The sequence below is a fragment of the Archocentrus centrarchus genome, chromosome 2 (genome assembly GCF_007364275.1).
Source record: "Archocentrus centrarchus isolate MPI-CPG fArcCen1 chromosome 2, fArcCen1, whole genome shotgun sequence".
Taxonomy (NCBI): domain Eukaryota; kingdom Metazoa; phylum Chordata; class Actinopteri; order Cichliformes; family Cichlidae; genus Archocentrus; species Archocentrus centrarchus.
Window position 1 is genome coordinate 20,758,952 of NC_044347.1, and position 21,939 is coordinate 20,780,890.

Here is a 21,939-nt window from a genome sequence, read left to right on the forward strand (position 1 = left end):
TGACAATGAGTTCTCTGTACTCAACGGCCTCCACAGTCACCATATCTCAGTCCAATAGAGCACCTTTGGGATGTGGTGAAATGGGATATTCACATCAAGGATGTGCAACAGACAAATCTGCAGCAACAGTGTGATGCTATCATGTCAATATGGACCAAAACCTCTGCGGCATGTTTCCAGCACCTTGTTGAATCTGAGCCATGAAAGAATTAAAGCAGTTCTGAAGGCAGAAGGGTTTTCAAACTGATACTAGTAAGGTGTACCTAATAAAGTGGCTGTGATTGTAGATATTTCATGGGATCCTATAAAATGTTAACATGTTAATTGAATCCACTAACAATGTAGCACAAAACAGACACTTCCTGACTAATTCCTGGAAATATTTAGTTTTAAGATTATATATCTTCTTTATCCAAGGCTGTCCATTTCAGACACGCTACCGCACTGTTATCTGTTTATGTTTTTGATTGATAATGACGCACAGCACCCTGCCTCCATGATTAACACAATATCCTATTATGCTCTATAGGTTAGGATAGGATATATATTCAATTTAAACTTCTCATTTGCTGCTTCAGTAATTATGAGAAACAGCAACATTTTTTTTGCCAAGCTAACTAAAAGCTGTGGCTATTTAATGCTTAAAAGCACAATAAACATCTAAAACCCAAAGAAATATACTGGCACTGACAGTTAAAATATAAATAACTATTAATTACTGTAGTTGCAATTCTCAAAAAAATGCTTTAAAACAGAGGATTAAAATGCTGGTTGCTGTCCATGGTGCTGACATTTTTGCCCGCCTGTCCTTTTCACACATCAGCTCCACACCAAAAGGGACAGTGCTTTGTAATCACTCAAACAATAAAAAATGTGAGCGTTTAGCATTCAGGGACAAGGAGAAGACACAGCATTAATGGCTGACCTCATCGTACCCTCAGAAGATCCACTGTGCATGTCAATTTTCTTCGCAGCTCTGCATGTTTTCACTCTGTGGGCTCAGTGGATTCTCACATATCACCTCACTCTTGCAGAGGACTTTGTAGGAGGACAGCATCAAAATGCTAAAAGTTTTAGATCCTTTTTGTCAAGTATCATTTTTATTATGCAGTGCTCTCCACAAAAAGAAATCCTTCATCTGACTACTCGATGCTCACTTGGAGAAAGCTTAGAGGTTCAATTAGCAGGTTTTTCAGTTTTTCACAGTAAGCTGAGCTACTTGCTGGTTGCTTATCTGCACCAAGCAGCTAAAAAAAATATAAGATCCAAAAAATAATGGCCAGTTGAGGCTGGCTCCAAAAGTCCCCACAGATTTACATGTTAAAATGTTCAACTTAAAGACATTTAAAAGCACATTTACAGAATAATACAAAAAGAAGGTGTGATCTCTGGACAGTTTCCCCTGTCATAATTGTGAATTCTTTTATAACTCGGCCACTGGTAAGGCTTAAAGCTAGGGGCACGGCTGCATTTATTGACAAATTCAACACAAGTCCGTAGCTGATCAGTGTCTGTTGGGCCTCACCTCGACTAATCAGAGTCACAGAAGTGGACCTCTCTGCTGTGTGTTGGTGCCTTTTGAAGCATTTTAATGGAATTATCTGTCAAATAATATGGCTCTCTGTGTAGTTTTGGTGAGTGAAATTAGTCTGTTACTTAGTACCAGTTAGCAGGTATCTGTGTGTTGCACCTGCAGTGTTTATGAATACAGCTTGCTAACCAAGCTTGCTAGCATTAGATGATAGCATCACCCTTATTTTTCAAATAGGGTCACTTCTGAAAAGCTACACAACAGCAGCAACTGAGGCTTCTCAATGCCAAAATCAATGCGTGAAGTTGCCGGTGGCTATGTCAGTCCACGATCTGCAGCACAGCCTTCCTGCATTTTGTCCAAAAGTAGGTCGTGACAAAGTGCAACAATGCAAATTGTGTTTTAGAAAGATGTGGATGATGCCACGGACACTAAATCCATTTTAGATCCAGTTATAGCTGTTTGAAGCTACACATATGTTTGCTTGGTTAAGCCAAGATCTAAAAACAAAGAGTGAAAAACCTCTTGCAGATGGTAACACATCACACCTTTAAATTAAATGGCCCTCTAGCTCGTGGTCATTTGGCCGGTGTAGTGTACTGTTCTTTTAACTGATGAATGGCTGCTGAGACACAAAGGCCAGAAACTGCAGAATCCGGACACTGACCTGCATGTAAATGTAACTGTCCTCTCAGTTTGTATGTATTGTGACTTATAAACTATTTTTAAAAAGTTGTGGCATTAATGGTGCAAATGTGCACATTCCTATTTACCACCACTTGTACTGACAAATCCTTTTTAAAATTTACATAAATGGGGTAAATATTAGATTACTTTGGGTATTAGCACTAATACCCATTATAAATATTAAAAAAAAAAAGAAAACTCAAAGTGACAAAAATCATCTGCTTGTTAAACATTAAAAAAAAAAAGCCAGTGATGAGTAATTTGGATAAACTTTCTCTTCTGTTAATAGAATAGAAACTATCTGACTACAGGGCACGCATCATTTATCAGCCCTCTCAACACTGTGTGTAGATTACATGGGCCAACTCTCTGGTGCAGCAATGTCAACAATGTCCGCTTCATTAGTAATGCCAGTGTCAATCTCTGCTCCGTTTTCTGCCATAGCAGATAGTGGGAAATCTGATGGGAGAAAAAAAGCAAACTAATTAAGTTTGATAATGAAGTTTGCAAGACTAAATCTGCCCTGTACTCTCTTCGAAACTCCTGCTGGTAAATTAAATCAAATTACCCTCTGACTTAAACCCTTGCATCTGCTGTTGAACACGTTGAAGACGTATGACGGATGCAACTATGAAGATGGGCATGTTGCATGTGAGCATGACAAGCATGCACACCTGAATGAAAAAGTTGTCACACATACAGTATCGGCGTCGCCCCCACACCCCCACCCCTACTCTCTCCAATAAGCTCTGCTGTGCACAGCATCACATCCAGACTTCGATCTCAGGAGAAGAGATGTGACTGAAATATCTGCAACCGTGAGAGAGAAAAAAACAAAAACAAAACACACGGAGACTCTTTCCCATTCCACATCATCCACTGTAAAACCACAGTGGAAGTCTAAATAAGGCCATGTGCTGTTTAATCATGCAGGTTACTGGAGCCTGAACGGGTCTGCATGCTGCATTAGACTTGATTTTCTGCAGCATCTCTGCCACGCACAGCACGCACGCACGCTTTCAGCACGCACTGCCACGGTATAGTCAGTATCCGTGCTAATAAGTTAGCACCCCCACCCCAGTCACCCCTTACCTCCTCTCCCACCCGCCCCCGCCGTCCCTGTAGTGCTCACACTTGCTGCACAACTGCGATTGCAGAGGAACACCAGCGAGCACTCCAACAGTGCAGTCTCGGGAGGGAATTCACACACATACTCACGCGCGCACACACACACGTACAAACACCCAATAAAGTATTTCTCTATCACCTCCACGCACGCACGCACGCACGCACACACACACACACACACACGCAGAAAGAGATACACAGACACGATGAAACACAAAACAAACTCACCAGTTGGGTTCTTGTTTTTCTTGAGGCTCCTGCCACAAAGACACTGCAGCATATGCGATCCTTTGCTGAAAATGTTGTTCCAAATAAACCGCATGGATTTGGCCGAGACGGGGGAAGAGGAGGAGGAAGAGGAAGAGGAAGGAGTGGAGGAAGAGGAGGTGGGGGACGAGAGGCGCTCCGGATGCGGCAGCCTAAAATTCACCCACCGCATGGGGGCTGATACGCCCCCCTGTTTGCATGCCAGCAGAGCCGGCCAGCTGTTGGGCTCAGTTCGGCGGTGCTTCGCCCCCCCAATCTGCACCATAGACAAGAATAAGAGTAGGAAGCCCGGCTCCTCGCCCGGTTTCTCGCCCGGTTCTTCCACAAGCTCAGAGACCACCAACCGCACGTACTCCGCGTCGACGTCGTCCCCGTGCGGCAGGAAAAGAGCAACCGCTGCGGCGCTTTTCTCCTCGGTCTCCGCCTCTGGCTGCCCCAGCGGCCGGTGGTCCTCAGCTGAGGAGCGGTCGCTGCTGCTGCCGCCCGGCCGCCGCGGCGTGAAAAGCCCCCGAGCGCTCCTCTTCAAATGGCGTCGTCTGCCGCGCGGCGCGGGGAGAGGAGCGGCAGCGACGGACAGGCATGCGGCGGCGCTAGCGTGAAGTCGGCGGTACGCGGCAGCTGTCGGCTTCTGCACAAAAAACCATTGCATATTAGTGGGGATCGCAGGGGTCGGTGCGTCCGGGAGGAGGGGAGGGGTGCGGATACCGGGTGTCCGTCAGCAAGTCGGTGGCATCCCTGTACCCGTGCAGCGAGCAAGCAGGCTACTGCAGCAGGGGGGCTCCTTTCCAAACACACACACTAACACACCGCACACACACGCTAGATGCAGAATCCTTTCCCAGCAGCAGCGCTGCTTCTCTAGTCGCTGGTCAGCGAGAGCGCACAAGGCGCTGGACCGGGCAGGTGAATCACTGCAGGAAATCTCTGCACTATCCCACTCTGTCTTTTTCCTCCTTTAAAAGTCCTCATAAATATTTGATCCACGTTTCGGCCTTCACTTCTCAATAATCCATAAGCTCCAATGCGCCAAGATACGGCTGCTGTCTGTCTCCTCTTCCTCTCCTCTCTCCTCCTCCTCCTACTCTTCACCTTGCTGATAAACAGAAGCTACTGGACTATGGCTCTGCTGCCGTCTCCGTGACTCCAGAAACTAATGGGGAAAACGCAGAAGAAGAAGAAGAAAAGGAGAGCCGGTCAGGCTCTGGGTCCTCCCGCACTACTACAGCGCTTCAAAGTCTTCCACAGCTGCGCTCGAGGTAACCAGCGGCCGGCGGGGTGCGAGAGGTGCACTGACTATAGATACCAACCAGTAACAAAGCGGACCCAATTAAGTAAAACATCTTTTCCGCTTGGCAAATTCAAAATAAAAGCCCGAATATCCCCCCCCCCCCCCCCCCCCCCCCAATTTATTTATTTATTTATTAACAATTTTGAATTCATGTGAGGAAACTGCCTCTTTTCCTTTCTCAAAATGGAACGCTTCTCTTTTTATTGGATATATATTCAACATGGAAATCAATGTAGAATCCATGCATCGCTATTATTATACTGTATGCAAATACTTTTATGCTACTTTTTAAATTATTAAAATTTAAATGAAGTGAGGTAACCAAAGACATATTAGAACATAATTAACAGTCAAATTAAATCTGTGAATTAAATCTCTATTAGAAAATAAATAGATGTTATTAGAAAAGGAAAAATAACTGCAAATGAATATTTAGTCATTATTTAGACTAAGTGTGTTGTGTACTCATTTCAATAATTAAAAAAAGATTTGCTGCTAAAATCAATCTTAAACAAAGTATTTAAGCTAAATTCTCACACAGCACCAATAAAATCACCTTAAGTCAAGTAATTGTTTTTGACTGTATCTGCTAAACAAGTTACAAGCGCCTATTTTTGTTTAAGAAATCAAGAGAGGGTTTTTTGTTTGTTTGTTTTTGTTTTTCTTAAGGAGTAGGCTGTTGCTTTTCCCCCGACTTTTGTTCTGAAGGCAGAAGTCACCTCCGGTTTGCTCGCGGAGTTTGATGCGGGCAAACTGACAGAAGCAACATCCAGTAACTGTAGACACGTGGTTTCCACACAGTCAGTCTCCGACTGCCTCAATACGAACCGCAATCAGCAACATGAGGTCAATGATGGGCGCGAAACCACCGTGGGCCCTTTTCGTTCTCCGCTGCCGTCCTGCTGATTTTTTATATCCAGCAGTGATCGCTCCAAACTCAAAGATCTGACAATTTAATACTGCCTTTCCTGTTGGCAAATGCACACACCTGTTGCTTGACTCCTTTAAAACAGTGGCGTTTAAGCTTATCTATTGCCTACAATCTATAGAAAACAGCGCTTAGTCTAATAGATCTAATCGAGCTTAATTCGCTCTTGTGTAGATCGCTTGTTTCGTTTTCTCAAGAACTTCCAGTCCGTCGAATAGATGTGTAGACTTGTAGAAAACAGGTTGAAACGGAGCCTGAAAATGCTGCAGTGATTTTGAATTCAGAGAGAGAGGGAGAGAGAGATGGCGCTGACCAGAGTGCTGAATCCATACTCGCTTGTCAGACTCGCGCATGCGAGGAAAACCGATCAGCGCACAGCTGCGTTATCCTGCTGATTTTCACGTGAGCTCGGGAGCAAACAGAACCATACTAATAAACCATGCTCACCATACTAAGGTAATTTATACAATTCTGAACATGTCTACATTTTGTCATGGGAATGAATGTAAAATAAACACACACACACACTCATTAGGATTTAGAGTGTTCTTGAAAGGCTTTTAAAACACACCATCCATTCTCTGGATAGCTTTGTGGCTCATTTGCCTTTGAATGAGTTTAAAAGCCTTAAACAGCACTTTTACTGAGGGGAGACTTTCATGTGATGCTTTTGATGTTTGAGGTGTAATTAAATCCGTCTTTCGGAGCTGGCAGAAAAGAAGGTACTGGCCTGGTAACTTAAGAGGAAGTTAAACTAAAAAGAACAGGCCCGTATAGGGAAGAAAGAAGAAAGCAGTGTAAAGGTAAAGATATGAAGTCATAAGCAAAATTTGATCCTTCATCACTGACCTTCCTGCACCACTACTTCAAATATTCACAAAACTATGAGAGGGAAAAGAGCAGGAGTCCAGGTGAAGCTCAGACTGTTCTGGAAGCGTGGAGTGGCTGGTAAGCGACGTCAAGTGTTTCTGATTAGCCGTGCTCAGATGATTTCCATCGAGGGAAATGTTTTTCTTCCACGTCCCTGTTTGGACACCCAGGGCCTGGATTTGTAAGACCTTGTTACCTCAATAGTTTTCATCCAGTCTCTCCGGTTGTTTTGCTTTCTTTCTCCTCGATGAGTGGAATTTGCGAGCTTCATGTATCAAACTTTGATTTTTTTTTTTTTTTTTTTTTTTACTAATAATCTGACTTTGAGCATGGCTCTATTTAATGACTAATGAGCGCTCTCATTGAACGATTTTTTTTTTTTTTACTTTAAAAAATGGATTTCTTATTTCAATTCAATTTCAGTTCAGTTTTATTTATATATAAAATAACAACAAATAGTCGCCTCAGGGCGTTTTAAATTACTGAAACCTGGCAGCGCAACTCGGATCATCGCCGTTCATTGAACTTTGCTGGGCGGTTACATCCGGTCTAGGAGGAGGTCTCGCTGCAGTGTTTGGAAACCTGTTCTCAGGCCGTTCAGCGCACATCGGACATTTTTCGTCGTTCTAACTACTGCTGATTATAGTCGGGACTGTTGAAAAGTTGAGGGTTTGTGGAGATCGCCTTGTTTCCACGTTTATCTCCTTCATTTAAAGGATACTTTAGGGTTGTTTTAATACTTCAGTCAGAGATGCGAGGGCTGCCTGTTTTACTAACCTAGTTTCAAAGAGCAGAAGTAATCCTAGGGTGTTATTTGACACTAATAATGAAACTGTTACTCCTGCTCCAGCTGCTGTCCCAGTTTATTTTCCAAATAAAGACTGTGAAAACGTTTATGCTTTCTTTGTATTTCACCTCAAGAATCTTCACCGTCTGTTCCCGCGCCAGCTCAGCCTGCTATTTTTATTTATTTATCTTTTTTTTCCTTTCTTTACCTGAGCTGGTCAAGTTAGTTGATTTAATAAAAGTGTCCTCCTGCTCCCTTGACTTTTTACCTGCATCTTTATTCAAAAATGTCTTTCAGTCTATTGGTCCCTGTGTGCTCATAATCAACACTTCACTGGTGTCAGTGCCAAGATTTTAGAAAAGGTTGTGGCTGAGCAGCTCACAGCTGTTCTGGACATGAATTTCACTCTGGCTTTCATAGAGCTCATTCTACTGAAACAGCTCTTCTTAGAGCCTCCAGTAACATCTTGATACAAAGGGGTGCAGAAGAATTTCCTGTTCTGCTGATGTTGGGCCTGACCTCTGCCTTTGACACTGTTGACCATCACAGCTGGACAGGCTGAGATACTGGGTGGGTGTGTCAGGGTCTGATTTGGAGAGGTTCTCTTCATAACGGTCTGAATGATCCTCTTCTGTGGCTGCTTCTGACATGTGCTCTTCCACTTTTCTTGCCTATGGTGTGCTGCAAGGTTCTATTTTAAGGCTTTCACTCTTTCTGTTATATCTGTGCTCCCTCTTTAGCACATGTTGAGAACTTTTAAGGACATTTCTTATCACTGCTACACAGATGACATTCAGTTATGTGTCTCCTTTAAGAGCCAAGGTGTTTCTATGTTGCAGATCTTCCATAGGTGCTTGGACTCAATTAAAAATTGGATGGCTGACAGTTTTATCCAACTTAAACAGGAGTTCTTGTTTGTGCCCCTGACTGGTTGCTCTTAAGGTAATGGAAACTCTGGGTTCCCTTGCCATATTTGCTAAATCTTCTATCAGGAACCTTTGGGTAGCTCTTGGCTCAGTTTTCACTCTGGATGCTCACGTTAAATCTCTGGTGTGCTCTTGTGTTTATTACATATATAAATAAGTGTGTGATATAATCTTTTCTTTCTTCTTTCTCATCTGTTTGTTTCTTCATCTCCAGCTATTTTATCATCTTTGCTTTCCTTTCATTCTTATTTTGAATGTTTCTAATTTTTCTGTGACTGACATTTGTAACAGTGGTTAACAAAAACCTGCTAAATACATAAAGTCTATAACTATATAAGTGTTTCCTGGTTTTATTCTATCTTTTTCCAAGAAATATTTTGCTAAACTTACAAATGTGGACTTCATTGTAATAAATGCAGTGGGACATTCCAGATGTTGCCCTAGCTGCATTGGATCATTATGCAGCACTACACTTTATTTAATATTGGACATATTTGCCAGGAAATCTGACTGCTTAATGGCACTGAAAAGAAATGGGAAAGCACAGTTGATGTAGAGAGTGATTAAAGAAATAGTTTCCTTAATCAAGTTAAATATGATGAAGAGATGGTTACTGGATTAGGCCTTAGTGCAGCTTTTTGGAGCTTTGAAGGACATCAAAAGTACTACATCACAGTCTCATTTTTTTTCACAGTGATCTCATCAAATATAATTAATTCAAGACTGCTATAGACAAAAGATTATTTCCATCTGCAGTCATTCTATATTTTGCAGTGTGGCTGTTCCACACATGCATGCTGAAATAGCTCAGTAAGGAGACCATCAGACTGAAGCTCTCACAAACCCTGGTTTGAGCCCAGGTTTCAGCATTGGGGTGCATTTGTGTGAAGCCCAAAATCCTGATTATTGTTAAATACTTTACCAAAAAAAAGTGTTGGTTTTACTCACAGGTTGAGCAGTTGATCATATGCTGCTAAGGCCACACGTAGCAGCCCAGATTCAACTCCAACCCAAGGCCCTTTGCTGCAGGTCTTCGCTACGTTATAGTATGAAGGAAAAAAGCCCCACAAAATAATTAAAATATTATGTAGAGTACATAAAACTGGAAAACAGCAGTGCTACATTGGATTCTCTGCCTCCATCTCACACTCTTCTGTCACCTCTGCATGACTTCCTTCACTACATCCATGAATCTTCTCTGTGGGCTTCCTCTTTTCCTCCTGCCTGGTAACTCTATCTTCAACTCACTGCCTTCAAATACACCTCCCCGATTCTTCTCCTGCTCTTTAGTCTTCAGCCAGCAGTGGCATGGTTTCCATACAGTTCCCCATACAGAACAGAACAAGAGGAACTTGGCTGGACATGGGTTGCAAAGCAGCTTGCAGATGCACAAGAACTGTGGGTAGTAAAGCAACTTATGAGATTTGCACATTGAATGTGTGTCACGATATTGGAGGAGAGGACCCAATTGCAATAGACCAAAGGCACACTGGACCTGGTTACTCAACAAGGAACAGGAAAGAGCAGAGGACAGGCAAAAACAATCAATCATAGGTGAAGACAACAAGGCTGGGACTTACGATTACAAAGCAGGGAAACAAGGAATGTAAAACTAGAACAACCATCAAAGTAAAACAGGAAACAACACTGAGACAAGAAGACTTCATACTAAAAATGACCAGGGACTGACAGATATATGAGACAGAGGGAGGGAAACACTGAGGGACCTAACCAGAACTAAATCCTAAATGCTGTTACTAAAATAACAGCAAAAAGAAATTGAAAAAAACCCCTTGAAAATACTCAATAAGAATCCCACACAAAACTCAGCAAAACCCAGGACCATGACAATGCACAGTTGCACCATGAGCTGATGTTGGCTGGCACTGAGATCAGCTGATCTGTCAGGATTGCCTGAGCTTGACTTTGTGACTTGCTGGAACTACTGCTATGCTGGGATAGTCCTGTCACTGCGCTATAACAGTTCAACAGCTCAGTGTACCTTTCAGCAAGAAGACATCTGCATTTTTGGTTTAATTGTCAGGCACATGCTGAGAGGAGGGAAATTCTGTGCTGGCACAGATAAGCAATTACATCCAAACACTGAAGTTTCTGGAACAAATCTGATTCTCTGCTGCATTGCAGTGTTGGCAAATGAATCCGGGATAATGGTTCTCACAAACAGTCCTGTCTCCTGCTTGTGACATTCATTTGTGCTGCACTTACTTAAGACACACACACACACACACACACACACAGTGATTACTGAAGCATGACTTTTTTTAACACTGTTCATGACATGCATTGTTCTGAGGGCTTCAGTGCGGTAGCACGGGACTGCTGTCATCGAAGGGCAAAATATCACGCCAGCACACGGAGAGCTGCTTCAGCTGAAAGTGACAACAGCGTGTGTGTGTGTGTGTGTGTGTGTGTGTGTGTGTGTGTGTGTGTGTGTGTGTGTGTGTGTGTGTGTGTGTGTGTGTGTGTGTGTGTGTGTGTGTGTGTGTGTGTGTTTGAATTCAACATCCAAGCACAGCATGCAATGAATGAGGAACAGCTAGAGCAAAGAAGAAGGGAAGGAAGTGAGAAAGCAAAATGTAGCGAGTGACACACACGCGTGCACACACACACAAACACACACACACAGAGAAAGAGCTGGTGAGAATTAAGAAAAAGCAAATGAACCAGAGGAGAGGTGACTTTTACTTAAAACAATGAGAGAGATCATTTAAATCAGAAAGAGACTGACACTCAGATTCCCACTTTGCTATAGATCTGTACTCGCTTGTATCTGATAGCAGGGTCAATGCTTGAAACTGTAACAGTGACTCTGAAAACACCCTTTTCTTTTTTTTATTTGAGCAAAATTTAAAGTTAGGTTTTTACGTTGTGGATACCAGGTTAGCAAAGAGCCTTTATAATACCAAAAACGACACTTTCCTCTAAGTGGTAGATTTTTATTCTGCCTGTGGAGCGTGTCGTGGACACCATGCTGTTTGGAGCAGCAGTGAGTCTGCTGATGTATTGACCTGTTGGTTCAGAGAGAAAAGCACAACATGGCCTGCATCCATCCAGAGAATATCATATAACCAACCACTAGGTAACGGAATAGACCACAACTGTACATAAAAAGTTGGAAGCCTCAGTGGATATGATTAATCGCAAGTTTTCACATTTCCATGTGACATAAAACTTCCTCTTTTTCAGAAATATTAATTTTTTTTAAAAAAAGGAAATTAAATTCGTTCAGGCCATCTAGCTATTGGTGGTCCACTGGAACCAGTATTATTGCACTGTAAATCTGAATTTCAAAATAATTCATTGAACACCCTTTTTTTTATTCTATTGTTTTCAAACTAAGCTCATATTAAAATGCCAAAGCCTTAATGTTCTGCTGCTGCTGTTCACTTTGAGAGTATCCTAAACGTTGCAGCACATTAAACCTTGACAGCCTAAATCTTCAGCGTGTGCCAATACTCCATCTACTGTTCATCAAGGAGAACTACAAGGAGGCAGAGCCTGATAAGTATTTTTGTTTTCAGAAATGGCAGTATAATGTTTTCTTTATATGCAGTTTTCACAGATAGAAGTTTTAAAAAGATAGCTTAACTTGTGTGCAGCTTAGTGTGTGTATAATCAACGTATAGGGTGCTCCTGTGATAGAAAAATATCACTGGCCTACACCAACCTGACATGCTGTGTTATCCTGCTGGAAACAGCCATCAGAAAATGGGTACACTGTGGTCATAAAAGGATGGACATGGTCAGCAACAATACTCAAGTAGGCTGTGGTGTTTAAGCTATGCTCAGATGATACTAGGGGGTCCAAAGTGTGCCAAGAAAGTATCCCCCTACACCATTACACCATCATCAACAGCCTGAGCAGCTGCTACAAGCCAGGATGGATCCATGCTGTTGTTCATATCAAATTCTGACTCAAACATCTGAATGTCAGCAGAAATTGAGACTCAGACCAGGCAATGTTTTTCCAGTCTTCTGTCATCCAATTTTGGAGAGCCTGTGTGAACCGTAGCTTCAGTTTCCTGTTCTAAGCTAACAGGAGTGGCTGCCGTGGCCCATCTCATTGGAAAGCTGAAAGTGAAGATTGGATTTTATTCTAGAAATAAATCTTCCTTTTCTGCTAATTCTAAGAAAAGATTTGTGGAAGCTACATTTTTGCCTAGAATTGATTACAGTGATGCACTGTATATGCATGCTACCTATTCAGTTTTAAAGAGTCTTTATTCACTGTACCACACATCTTCATCCTTTATTACAAATGAAAAGTCCCACCACTGCATTCTTTATGATTTGGTGGGTTGACCATTTGAAGAAAACAGCAATAGTATATTTTCCTCTATAAAACCATCTTTGTATAAACTTCCAGTTTACCTCTGTACTCTTCTCTGTCCTAGTACCAATAGTTACCAACTTCGATCCTTTAAATGGTTGTTTTGTTTTTTTTATGTACCTAGAGTTTGAACAGATCTAGGGAAAACAGCATTTTCTTACTATGCACGTTGGACATGAAATAATTTACAGAAAGGCCTCCTTTTAAATATGACCCTATCTGTTGGTGAATTTAAATGGATAATAAGGAATGCAGTGAAGGAGACTTGTGGATGTTTCTTTTGAGAAGCCACTTAACGTTTTAATGTTTTATATTATGGGTATTTTACAGTCTATACTGTCATGATTTACATTGTATTTTGAGATGTTTTTGAGTGTATATGGTTTCTGCCTTGGCCAGGTCTCTCTTGTAAAAGAGACTGTGATCTCGATGGGACTTCCTGGTAAAATAAAGCTAATAATAATTAACGAGAAGTTGAACAGGAGTACCTAACAAAGTAGCCGGTGAGTGTACGATATGGCCACATCTTGGTGTTATTTAACTCACGACCGGAGGGGGCAGTGATGCTCCCCTACAGTGTGTAGTCAGCTGCACGTATCATAGGCAAAGAAGAGAAATTTCCCAGTGTCGGCGCAGCTCGGCGGCTGTACTGTTGTCAACACCGTGCGAGCGATTTTATTCTGGTAATTTTACACTGAGTTTACTTGTAGAAGTAGCTGGTTTCACTGACGTTGTCGCTGTAACGCTGTCGCTGTCTGTCTTTTCTCAGTTGACTCGTTATTATGGAGCGATGCTTTAGGTAGGAAAAGCACAAGAAAGCGCTTAACTAAGCTACTACTAGCTTCTGCGTTCATCATAAGCTTTATTCGCAGTTAGCTTTGCTGCGCTGCTTTTAAGAACGAGTAAAATTAAGAGTTTCTATATTACGTTGACAAGGGGGAGGCACTGAATTGGAGGAGGCAGTTATTTATTTATTTATGGCTTCAGTGGAGAGGGCACGACCCTAGACCTCGCTTAAAAAAGTGTAGCGTCCCTGCTTATCAGCTATAGGACATATCTAATATTGGCTCACTGGCTTTTCTTAGGAGCTCACAGTCTAGCGGTAACATTATATCTTTTGTTGCTTTGGCTGCCTCATTTTCATGACACTGCTTCTCATACATGCATCAAGAAATGATTTATTATTTCGTGTGGGTCTGAATGTGTGTATGCCTACTGTGTTTATACTTCAACAGCCATATGCTCATTTCTTCTGATTCCTGTCAGAACATTTCAGGAGTAGGAGAAAAATGTACTTTGCCACTTCTTTATAAACGTGTCACTATTAAAGGTTTATTTATTTTGAATTGTTTCTTATCTTGTCCAAAGTGTCAGCAGGGATGGTTCTGCTGCTTGCTCCACGCCTCCACCACCATTGCCTCCCCCTCCTTCTCCTCCTCCTCAGGTCCTCCCTTCCCCTCGTCATCCCCCTCCTGTGCCTCCCTCCTCTCCTCCATCATTCCTGACTCCTCCTCCTCCTCCTCCTCCTCCTTCCCAACAAGGAAGACTGAGTTTTGCAGGAGCTGTGATGGATGTCAGTAAGTGGCCCCTGTTCTCCCTGCTGAGTGCTCAGGAACTAGCTGCAGTTCGACAAGCCTGTGTCTTTGGCACCTCTGCCAATGAAGCAATCTATATCACACATGGAAATGAGGTGAGGAGTGTGTATGAGATAGTTTCTGTTTATCGTGTGAGCTATTTAAGGAGCGTTGGCTTGTGCTGGAAGCATTGTTTGTGCCTGAACATGTGAAGTAGACAGGATTTTCTGTGTAAGTTGCCTCCAGTTGCTCTTTTATGTGAGTTTATTTCATAGGAGTGTATTTTGTATGAAAAAAATGCCAGAGGAAATCCTGCATTGCTTTGATTTTCCTGTTTGAATGCCAGCATACCAGAGCACAGCTGATCAAAAACACATAAGTCAGACATTAAGTCTGTTGCCGCACATGCTCCTATTGGCTGTGCATTGAGCGATAATCTAAAAAATCAGATTAAAATGTATTTCTGTGTTTTAGTTATATCTTTCTATATTTTGAAATGTGTGTTATTGTTTTCCAGGTCTTTGCGTTTGGGTTAAACTGCAGTAGCTGCCTTGGTACAGGAGACAGCCTGAGCACTATTGCGCCAAAGAAACTGGACTTCCTGCGGGGGAAGAAGGTTACCAGTCTGAGCTATGGCAGTGGACCTCATGTCCTGTTGGCTACGGATGGTAGTTTATTAATTTTTATTATTTTATTTTTTGTCTCTACACATCTCTTATATAACAGATGTTTGCATCAGCTGGGCTAAAGTGACATTCCACTCAAACCTTAGGTATTAAATGACTTGACCGGCAGCTTTCAGTATTTTGTATCAGTGGATTGCATACTGACAAAGTTGCGTAATGATTGCATAACTGTGTAGTCACATGCTCAATTTTTGTCAGTTTCTGCAGAAATGTAAAAACGATTGTCTTGTGAAAACAGGAAATGTCACTAACACAGACTTAAGCTGTACCAAAAAATGCAATAATACTGTAACTAGGGATCGTGGCTGGAAAGGAGACACCCAAACACTGTATAACCAACGTCTATATAGCACTGACTGCTTCAACTTTAAATTCATGTTTATGTGTTGCAGATGGACAGCTGTTTGCATGGGGACACAATGGCTACAGTCAGCTGGGGAATGGATCGACCAACCCGGGACTTTCCCCGGCGTTGATCTCCGCTAATCTGCAGAACAAGAAAGTCAAAGAGGTGTCGTGTGGCTCACATCACTCTATGGCTCTCACTCTGGATGGAGAGGTGAGCACTTTTTCGCAACCTTGAACGTTAATGTGTGTTTGATGTGTAGTGTTTGGATGGTAAACTAAATACACATCACATCCATTCAGTCTTAAACAACACGGAAACGAGCAGTGGAGGCAATAGCAGCTGTTACAAAGAAATAAATGTCACGTATCATTTAATTAAATTAAGGAAAAATATGACTTTGAGATCACATTTATTACAAAATTAGAATATTCTTTTTTTTTATGTACCACTTTATATTTAAGGTTTAACCCTAAGGGGGTCACCCACATACCTTGACCTGCCACCTTGCCAACCTGCTAGTGTCACACTAAGCAGCTTATCTTTAACCCAATGGCATTAAAGCTAATGAGGTTGTTTGTGTTGGTAAGCTGGAAAGGCTGTTAGCATTTAAAACATTACTAAGAGCACAGTACCATGTTTCACATTATAAATATTGCATACTTTTCCCCTCTTTGTTCATGTGAATTTAAGTTCCTCTGTTTGAGATATTACTCAAAGTGTATTCTCTCTTTGCAGCATCTGAGCTTGCATGCAAAAGGTGTATAAATCCATGTGAAAACATTGCATGAATAACATTATAATTTTGAGAAATGTGTTTTTTGTTTCTCACACTACAATATTATCAACCCTCTCTAGGTCTTTGCATGGGGCTATAATAACTGTGGCCAGATCGGTTCAGGCTCCACAGCCAACCAGCCCTACCCCAGGAAGGTCACCGGCTGCCTGCAGGGCAAGACTGCAGCAGGCATCACATGTGGGCAAACCTCCTCTATGGCTCTTGTCGACAACGGAGAGGTGAAGATGCATAAAATCTTAATGATCTCAGTGGGAAATCTGAACTCGATGCACCAAAGGGGGTTGCTTTTATTTCTGGTTTATTTATTTATTTTATTTTTATTTTAGGTTTATGGCTGGGGCTACAATGGAAATGGGCAGTTGGGAATTGGTAACAATGGAAATCAGCTGACACCTTGCCGTGTCACCGCACTGCAAGGGATGTGTATTCAACAGGTAAGACATCCAAAAACCCTATGTGATGATGACTGGTAGTTAATATCAATAGTCCCCTTGAAGAGGACTCATCATTTGTCGTGAATATCTTTGTTTTTAATGTTTTTCTGTTACTGGTTGAACTGATTGGGTAATGTTTTTTTTTTTTTTTTTTTTTTTTTAAACCAGCCATACTTAAATTACTCCCTACTTTCCAGATTGTATCGGGCTATGGGCACTGCTTGGCCCTAACAGATAAAGGGCTGCTGTATGCTTGGGGAGCAAATACCTATGGTCAACTGGGAACTGGCAACAAGAGCAACCACCTCAGCCCTGTACACATCATGGCTGATAAAGAGAGGTGCGGGGGAGAGGGAAGGGTGTCAGACTTTTCCTGTAAAGATTTAGTTTCCTGTCCTCATTTCCTCCCTATGTACCTCTACTTCTGCTCCTGGTCTTAAGTAGTTGTCTCAATGAAAAAAACAACGCTCTTTCCCTAATCATAGTTATTATAGGGCAAATCCTGCCACAGCAAAGCAGCTGTCACACTTTCAACGTGTTTCAGTGCATAATTAAAAAGGAAAAGCTTCCTTGTGTTAACACATCTCTCATTCGACAGGGTTGTCGAGGTGGCAGCGTGCCATTCGGCACATACGTCAGCAGCCAAGACCCAAAGTGGGCAGGTATATCACTCGTCACTCTGTGACGCACAGCTTTGTAATGCTTGGGTTTCTGGAATTCTGCCATCAATCATTTTATTTGGTGCTTCTCCTACTATGACATGTAAACATGTCTTTTATGTAAACAAAAAAAACAAAACAGGATCACTTCCCTCAACTTCCAGGTTTATATGTGGGGTCAGTGCCGGGGCCAGTCCATTGTCCTCCCACACCTCACGCACCTCACCAACACCGATGACGTCTTCGCCTGCTTCGCTACGCCATCGGTTATGTGGCGCCTCATGTCTATGGGTGAGAAAAGGAGAGGCCGTCACTCCTCTGTGGAATAAGAAGATATACATTATCAGTGTAAAAAGGAAAGCAGTCTAAGTAGTGAATTCTTTCTTCTTCTTTTTTTTCCTAGTGCACGATGACTTCCTGACAGTTGCAGAGGCTCTGAGGAAAGAGTTCGACAGCCCAGAAACGGCTGATCTCAAGTTCAGTGTTGACGGCAAATACATCCACGTTCACAAAGCTGTGCTGAAGATCAGGTGTGTGTTTTTTATTGTTATAGCTGTCATTACAAGCTAATCATGATGCATTTGGTGGCTTTGTTTCCATGCAGTTGAGGCAGGCTGTGATTTAAATTTTCACCCATTTTGTTGCCAGTTCTTAACATATAAAGACATTTTAATCAGCTCTATGTACATTGTAAATAAAGGTATTTTATTGCGGCTAGGTGTGAGCATTTCCGTTCAATGTTTCGCTCCCAGTGGACGGAGGATCAGCAGGAAGTGATAGAGATCGGCCAGTTCTCTTATCCCGTCTACAGGTCCTTCCTGCAGTTTCTCTACACGGACACTGTTGACCTTTCGCCTGAGGATGCCATTGGTTAGTATGTGAACAATTGTTAAATATGTTCTCAGACTATGTAGAGGTCTGTGTTTCAGCACAGTGTGTGTTTGTGTGTTGGCTGCAGGCCTGTTGGACCTGGCCCCCTCTTATTGTGAAAACCGCCTGAAACGTCTGTGTCAGCAGATCATCAAGAGAGGAATCACTGTGGAAAATGCCTTCACCCTGCTGTCTGCAGCCATACGATATGATGCAGAGGTACAGTTATAAACGGGTTTGTCAGGTGGACAAGCTGAGGTGGTAGATATTTTCACATTTTTAAAAATGCAGCCTAAAATAACCTTTTACAAAGAACCTCAGCAGGCAGAATCTTTCAGCTTAAGGCTACAGTCACAGCAGGGAAAACAGTGGCTGGAGGCTGCAGCGCGACCAAAACTTAGATTGATTGCAACGTGTTGGCAATCTGTCTGTGTTTAGATATTAGATGGTAGTTATTTGCAAGGCTTCGCCAATCTGTCTGAGAGTGACTGCAGTCAGTCTTAGCCAGACTGCGATTGGAAGCAGATTGCCTCCCACCAGGCGATGCAGTCATCCTAGGATTGAAAGTGGTTGCCCAGAGATTGAGGTTTTTTTCATGGCCAACCTCTGGGTGTCCAGTTATTAGGTGTCACACCAGTTGATCACAGTGACTACTTGCAGTCGGTCGCTGAAAAAATTCACTACAGCCACAGTTTTTGTTTTTCCCCTAGTTGCAGGAGGCTGATGTCCTGTTTTTAGTGGTGTTAGTGTGCTGAGCCTTAAGCCACAGATCCATCCATCCCCTCTCTTCCACTTATCCAGTTCAGTTTCACAGGGGAGGGGGCAGCTAGAACCTAACAGAGGCAAGAGGCAGGGTACACCCTTGATAGGTCGCCAGTCTGCCGCAGGGTTAACACAGACAACCATTCACACCTATGGACAATTTAGACTCACCTATTAACCTAACCCCAGTAACTGCATGTCTTTGGACTGTGAGAGGAAGCCAGAATACCCCGAGAGAAACCACACAGACACGGGGAGAACATGCAAACTCCACACCGGCCAGGTGATGGATTTGAACCCAGGACCTTCTTGCTGTGTGGCAGCAGTGCTAACCACCACACCACCCTGCTGCCCAGAAATAAATTGATGCTACTCTCTGAACCCCAAAATCCAAAACACAACAAACCAGTCTCTGAAGAGTTAAATATTTGAGAGTAGCTCTAAGTGGTTTATCCTACTCTCACTGATTTGTTATTTTCTCACAGCATGCCATACTGTCCTATGATACAGCAGCCAAAGAAAAGTGTCAGGGACTATGTGGTCTAACACCTTGTAAAATAAACATTATAATGTTAAATATCTTAAATGACATTCCAATCTAATCTCTTTATTCTTTATCTATTGTTTACTTTTGCAGGACCTGGAAGAGTTTTGTTTCAGGTTTTGCATAAACCACCTGACCCAGGTGACTCAGACTGAAGCCTTCTGGCAGGTCGACGGAGCAATGCTCAAGGAGTTTATCAGCAAAGCTAGCCGCTGCGGAGCCTTCAAGAACTGAGTGGTACTTTTACATTCCTACAGCCTAAAAAAAAAAAAAAAAAACTTCTGACCAAGGGGATTTGGTTGTGCTGCATGTGCAGCAGCAAAATGCAACACTGCAAGGACTATTTCAGTCTTCACATTCCTGTTTTATCCAGCTCATGGCAAAAGAGGAGGCCCTTTCTTGAAATACTTATTTATATATTTAAAGAAGCACTTAAACAATGTTATTCACAAGATGCTTAAACTGGAATTTAAGCTGCTTTATCTGTGGATCTGAAATAAGCACTTTGGCCAAACCCTTGGCGCCTTTTCTGTCAAATTGTGTTCTGTTCTTTATGTGATATGTATACTTGAAATTTTCTTTGTTTTTCTCAAACAGTGTTTGCATTGTTCATTTACTTTCTGGAAAGCTTCACGTGGGAGACCAAAGATCTGAAAGGAATAGTCTACTATTGAAGAAATCTCTAGAGATATTCTGTTAAAAACACTCTGATAATTGACTTAGACTGGCGCTAATACCACTGTATTATATTGTCACTTTGCAGTAGAGCCCGATTTATTGGTGAGCTGACATTATTGGCTAACTGGCAATCTGTCGGTATCAGTGTTTATAAACAAATTCTAAAAAAGTAAAGAGGAGATGGGAGAAACACCCTTCTGCCATGTGATCATTTGTTTTCTGTATCAAAAAGAGAAAATAAAATATTGGCAGATATATCAGATTTAAAATCACCAAATATTGGTATTGTCTTAAAAATTCTGTGTCAGTCAAGCTCTACTTTGTTATTCAGGGAACAGCAGCTCTTAGGATGTGACTCTTAAAGCACTTGATTGATAAAGAGAAACTCAGTCTAATACATGTATATGACATACACAGCTGATCCAGATCCTACTGTGGTTTGTTATTGGTCACTTGCTTTGTAATTGTTCTCTTAGCTGGCCCTTTGTAAATTTTGGGGAGTTCAAAACTGTTGTTATACTATGCTGTAGTCCTCTGTGGCACTAATAAAGCTACTTTTAACTGCTCCCTTATTCTCAAGGGGTTGCCACAGTGGGCATCTCCGCATGTATGATTTGGCAGAGTTTTTTTTTTTCTTTTAGCTTATTTAAAATCCTGTGGAATAGATAAAACTAAGAAAGCTGCTTTTTCCTTACATTGCAAGTAAAATGTGTAAATTGTATCTAAGGCATATTGTACTATGGATGCTTGCTCAGGTTTCTTCATTACAAGTTCAAAATACACAAATAGACAAACTTAGTAGCATTTTATCACAATTGCTGCAGGCTTTTCTGCAGATAGTGTAGAAATTGCAAATGACATTGCAAATTAAAGCAATGAGAATGCTTTGAGTTTTTTTTTTTTTTTTTTTTTGTTTTTGTTTGGTTTGTTTTAATTCTGTATACTTTATGTTCTGATGACCAAAAAAACTCCCTGTGGGTCTTAGTCTTTACTTTCTGCTGCATCACTGGGCGTTGCACAACAGCGTGTTATTGTCCAGGTCATCTGCCAGTAAACCAAATGTGAGATCAGTTTCTATTTCCTTGCTAGGTTTCTGTTCAGGGCATTCAGGGCTTTTGTGGAATTGCTTTAGGGAAATAAGGTCTGGGTTTACAGTTTCTTCTTGTTTTGTTTTGTTTTTTATGAACTGTTCTTTTTTGTTTTGTTTTTTAAGAAGAAAAGCAAACTCGAAGGGTAAAATTGATGTGCATATTGTATTGAGACAAAAAATACGTGTGTATATATGCATTTTCTAATGCTTTCATCATTTAGTTGACGTTTATAAACCCACTAGGAAAATGCTTAACTTCAGCTTACAGCATTGCAGTATTTGGTGTCTCCATTGTTCTATTGCAGTGACATACCTGAGACATACTGTATTAGCTTACTTTTTTAAAATTTAGTTATGGGAATCTCATATTTCTGTGAAGAAATAAATATTCTCTAAATTTGATTTGTTGACTTGCAATGCCTATTTTGTTCTTGTGTAAATATTACTCAACATTAGGTTAAAAGTCTGTGAATTATAGTTTTTATATTCAATAAGCTATTGTAAACATACCGTTATATTTTTATGGACAAAGAAAGACTTTAGAGCAGTTATATAAAAAGGGGGTAAATTTAGCGAATTATTTTTCACATTTGTGAATAAAAGTGGCTTATATAAAGTTAAACCTGTTATTCATGTCAGAGCATCAGTTGGGATGATTCATACCTGCGGCCTGGCGGACAATTGGCCCCGCCCATCTGACAACGTCAGGAAATATTTGCGGAAGTAATCCGGAA

At 41.7% G+C, this 21,939-nt stretch overlaps 2 protein-coding genes across 4 annotated transcripts in view; one reads left to right on the forward strand and one right to left on the reverse strand.

Moving 5' to 3' along the window:
* Window positions 1-3,878, reverse strand: part of LOC115794096 (fibroblast growth factor 14-like) — a 69,514-nt gene extending 65,636 nt beyond the window's left edge. The window contains exon 1 of the mRNA XM_030749391.1: window positions 3,575-3,878. Coding sequence (XP_030605251.1) covers window positions 3,575-3,878 — 304 coding nt within the window. The remainder of the gene's footprint in view (window positions 1-3,574) is intronic.
* A 9,478-nt stretch (window positions 3,879-13,356) lies between these two features.
* rcbtb1 (regulator of chromosome condensation (RCC1) and BTB (POZ) domain containing protein 1) lies at window positions 13,357-21,607 on the forward strand. Of its 3 annotated transcripts, XM_030753656.1 has the most exons (14): window positions 13,398-13,446; window positions 13,533-13,562; window positions 14,132-14,453; window positions 14,855-15,005; window positions 15,416-15,582; window positions 16,228-16,386; window positions 16,495-16,602; window positions 16,800-16,942; window positions 17,201-17,264; window positions 17,426-17,552; window positions 17,665-17,791; window positions 17,980-18,131; window positions 18,220-18,350; window positions 19,531-21,607. In XM_030753656.1, exons 2-14 carry the CDS (start codon window positions 13,546-13,548, stop codon window positions 19,669-19,671), a joined length of 1,809 nt encoding a protein of 602 aa, XP_030609516.1. In that variant the 5' UTR covers window positions 13,398-13,446; window positions 13,533-13,545; the 3' UTR covers window positions 19,672-21,607. The 3 variants fall into 3 exon arrangements, 2 of the variants coding, with proteins under 2 accessions (XP_030609524.1, XP_030609516.1); XM_030753664.1 differs by lacking the exon at window positions 13,533-13,562 and having other exon boundaries at window positions 13,357-13,446; XR_004021393.1 differs by lacking the exon at window positions 19,531-21,607 and having other exon boundaries at window positions 13,394-13,446; window positions 18,014-18,131; window positions 18,220-18,349.
* The last annotated feature ends 332 nt before the right edge of the window (window positions 21,608-21,939 follow it).

Excerpts from the sequence above, each read along its gene's own strand:
- rcbtb1 (XM_030753656.1), top strand. Across the intron at positions 15,006-15,415 it reads TGTCCTGTTGGCTACGGATG|ATGGACAGCTGTTTGCATGG; the intron begins GTAGTTTATTAA and ends TATGTGTTGCAG. Across the intron at positions 16,387-16,494 it reads CTCTTGTCGACAACGGAGAG|GTTTATGGCTGGGGCTACAA; the intron begins GTGAAGATGCAT and ends TTTTTATTTTAG.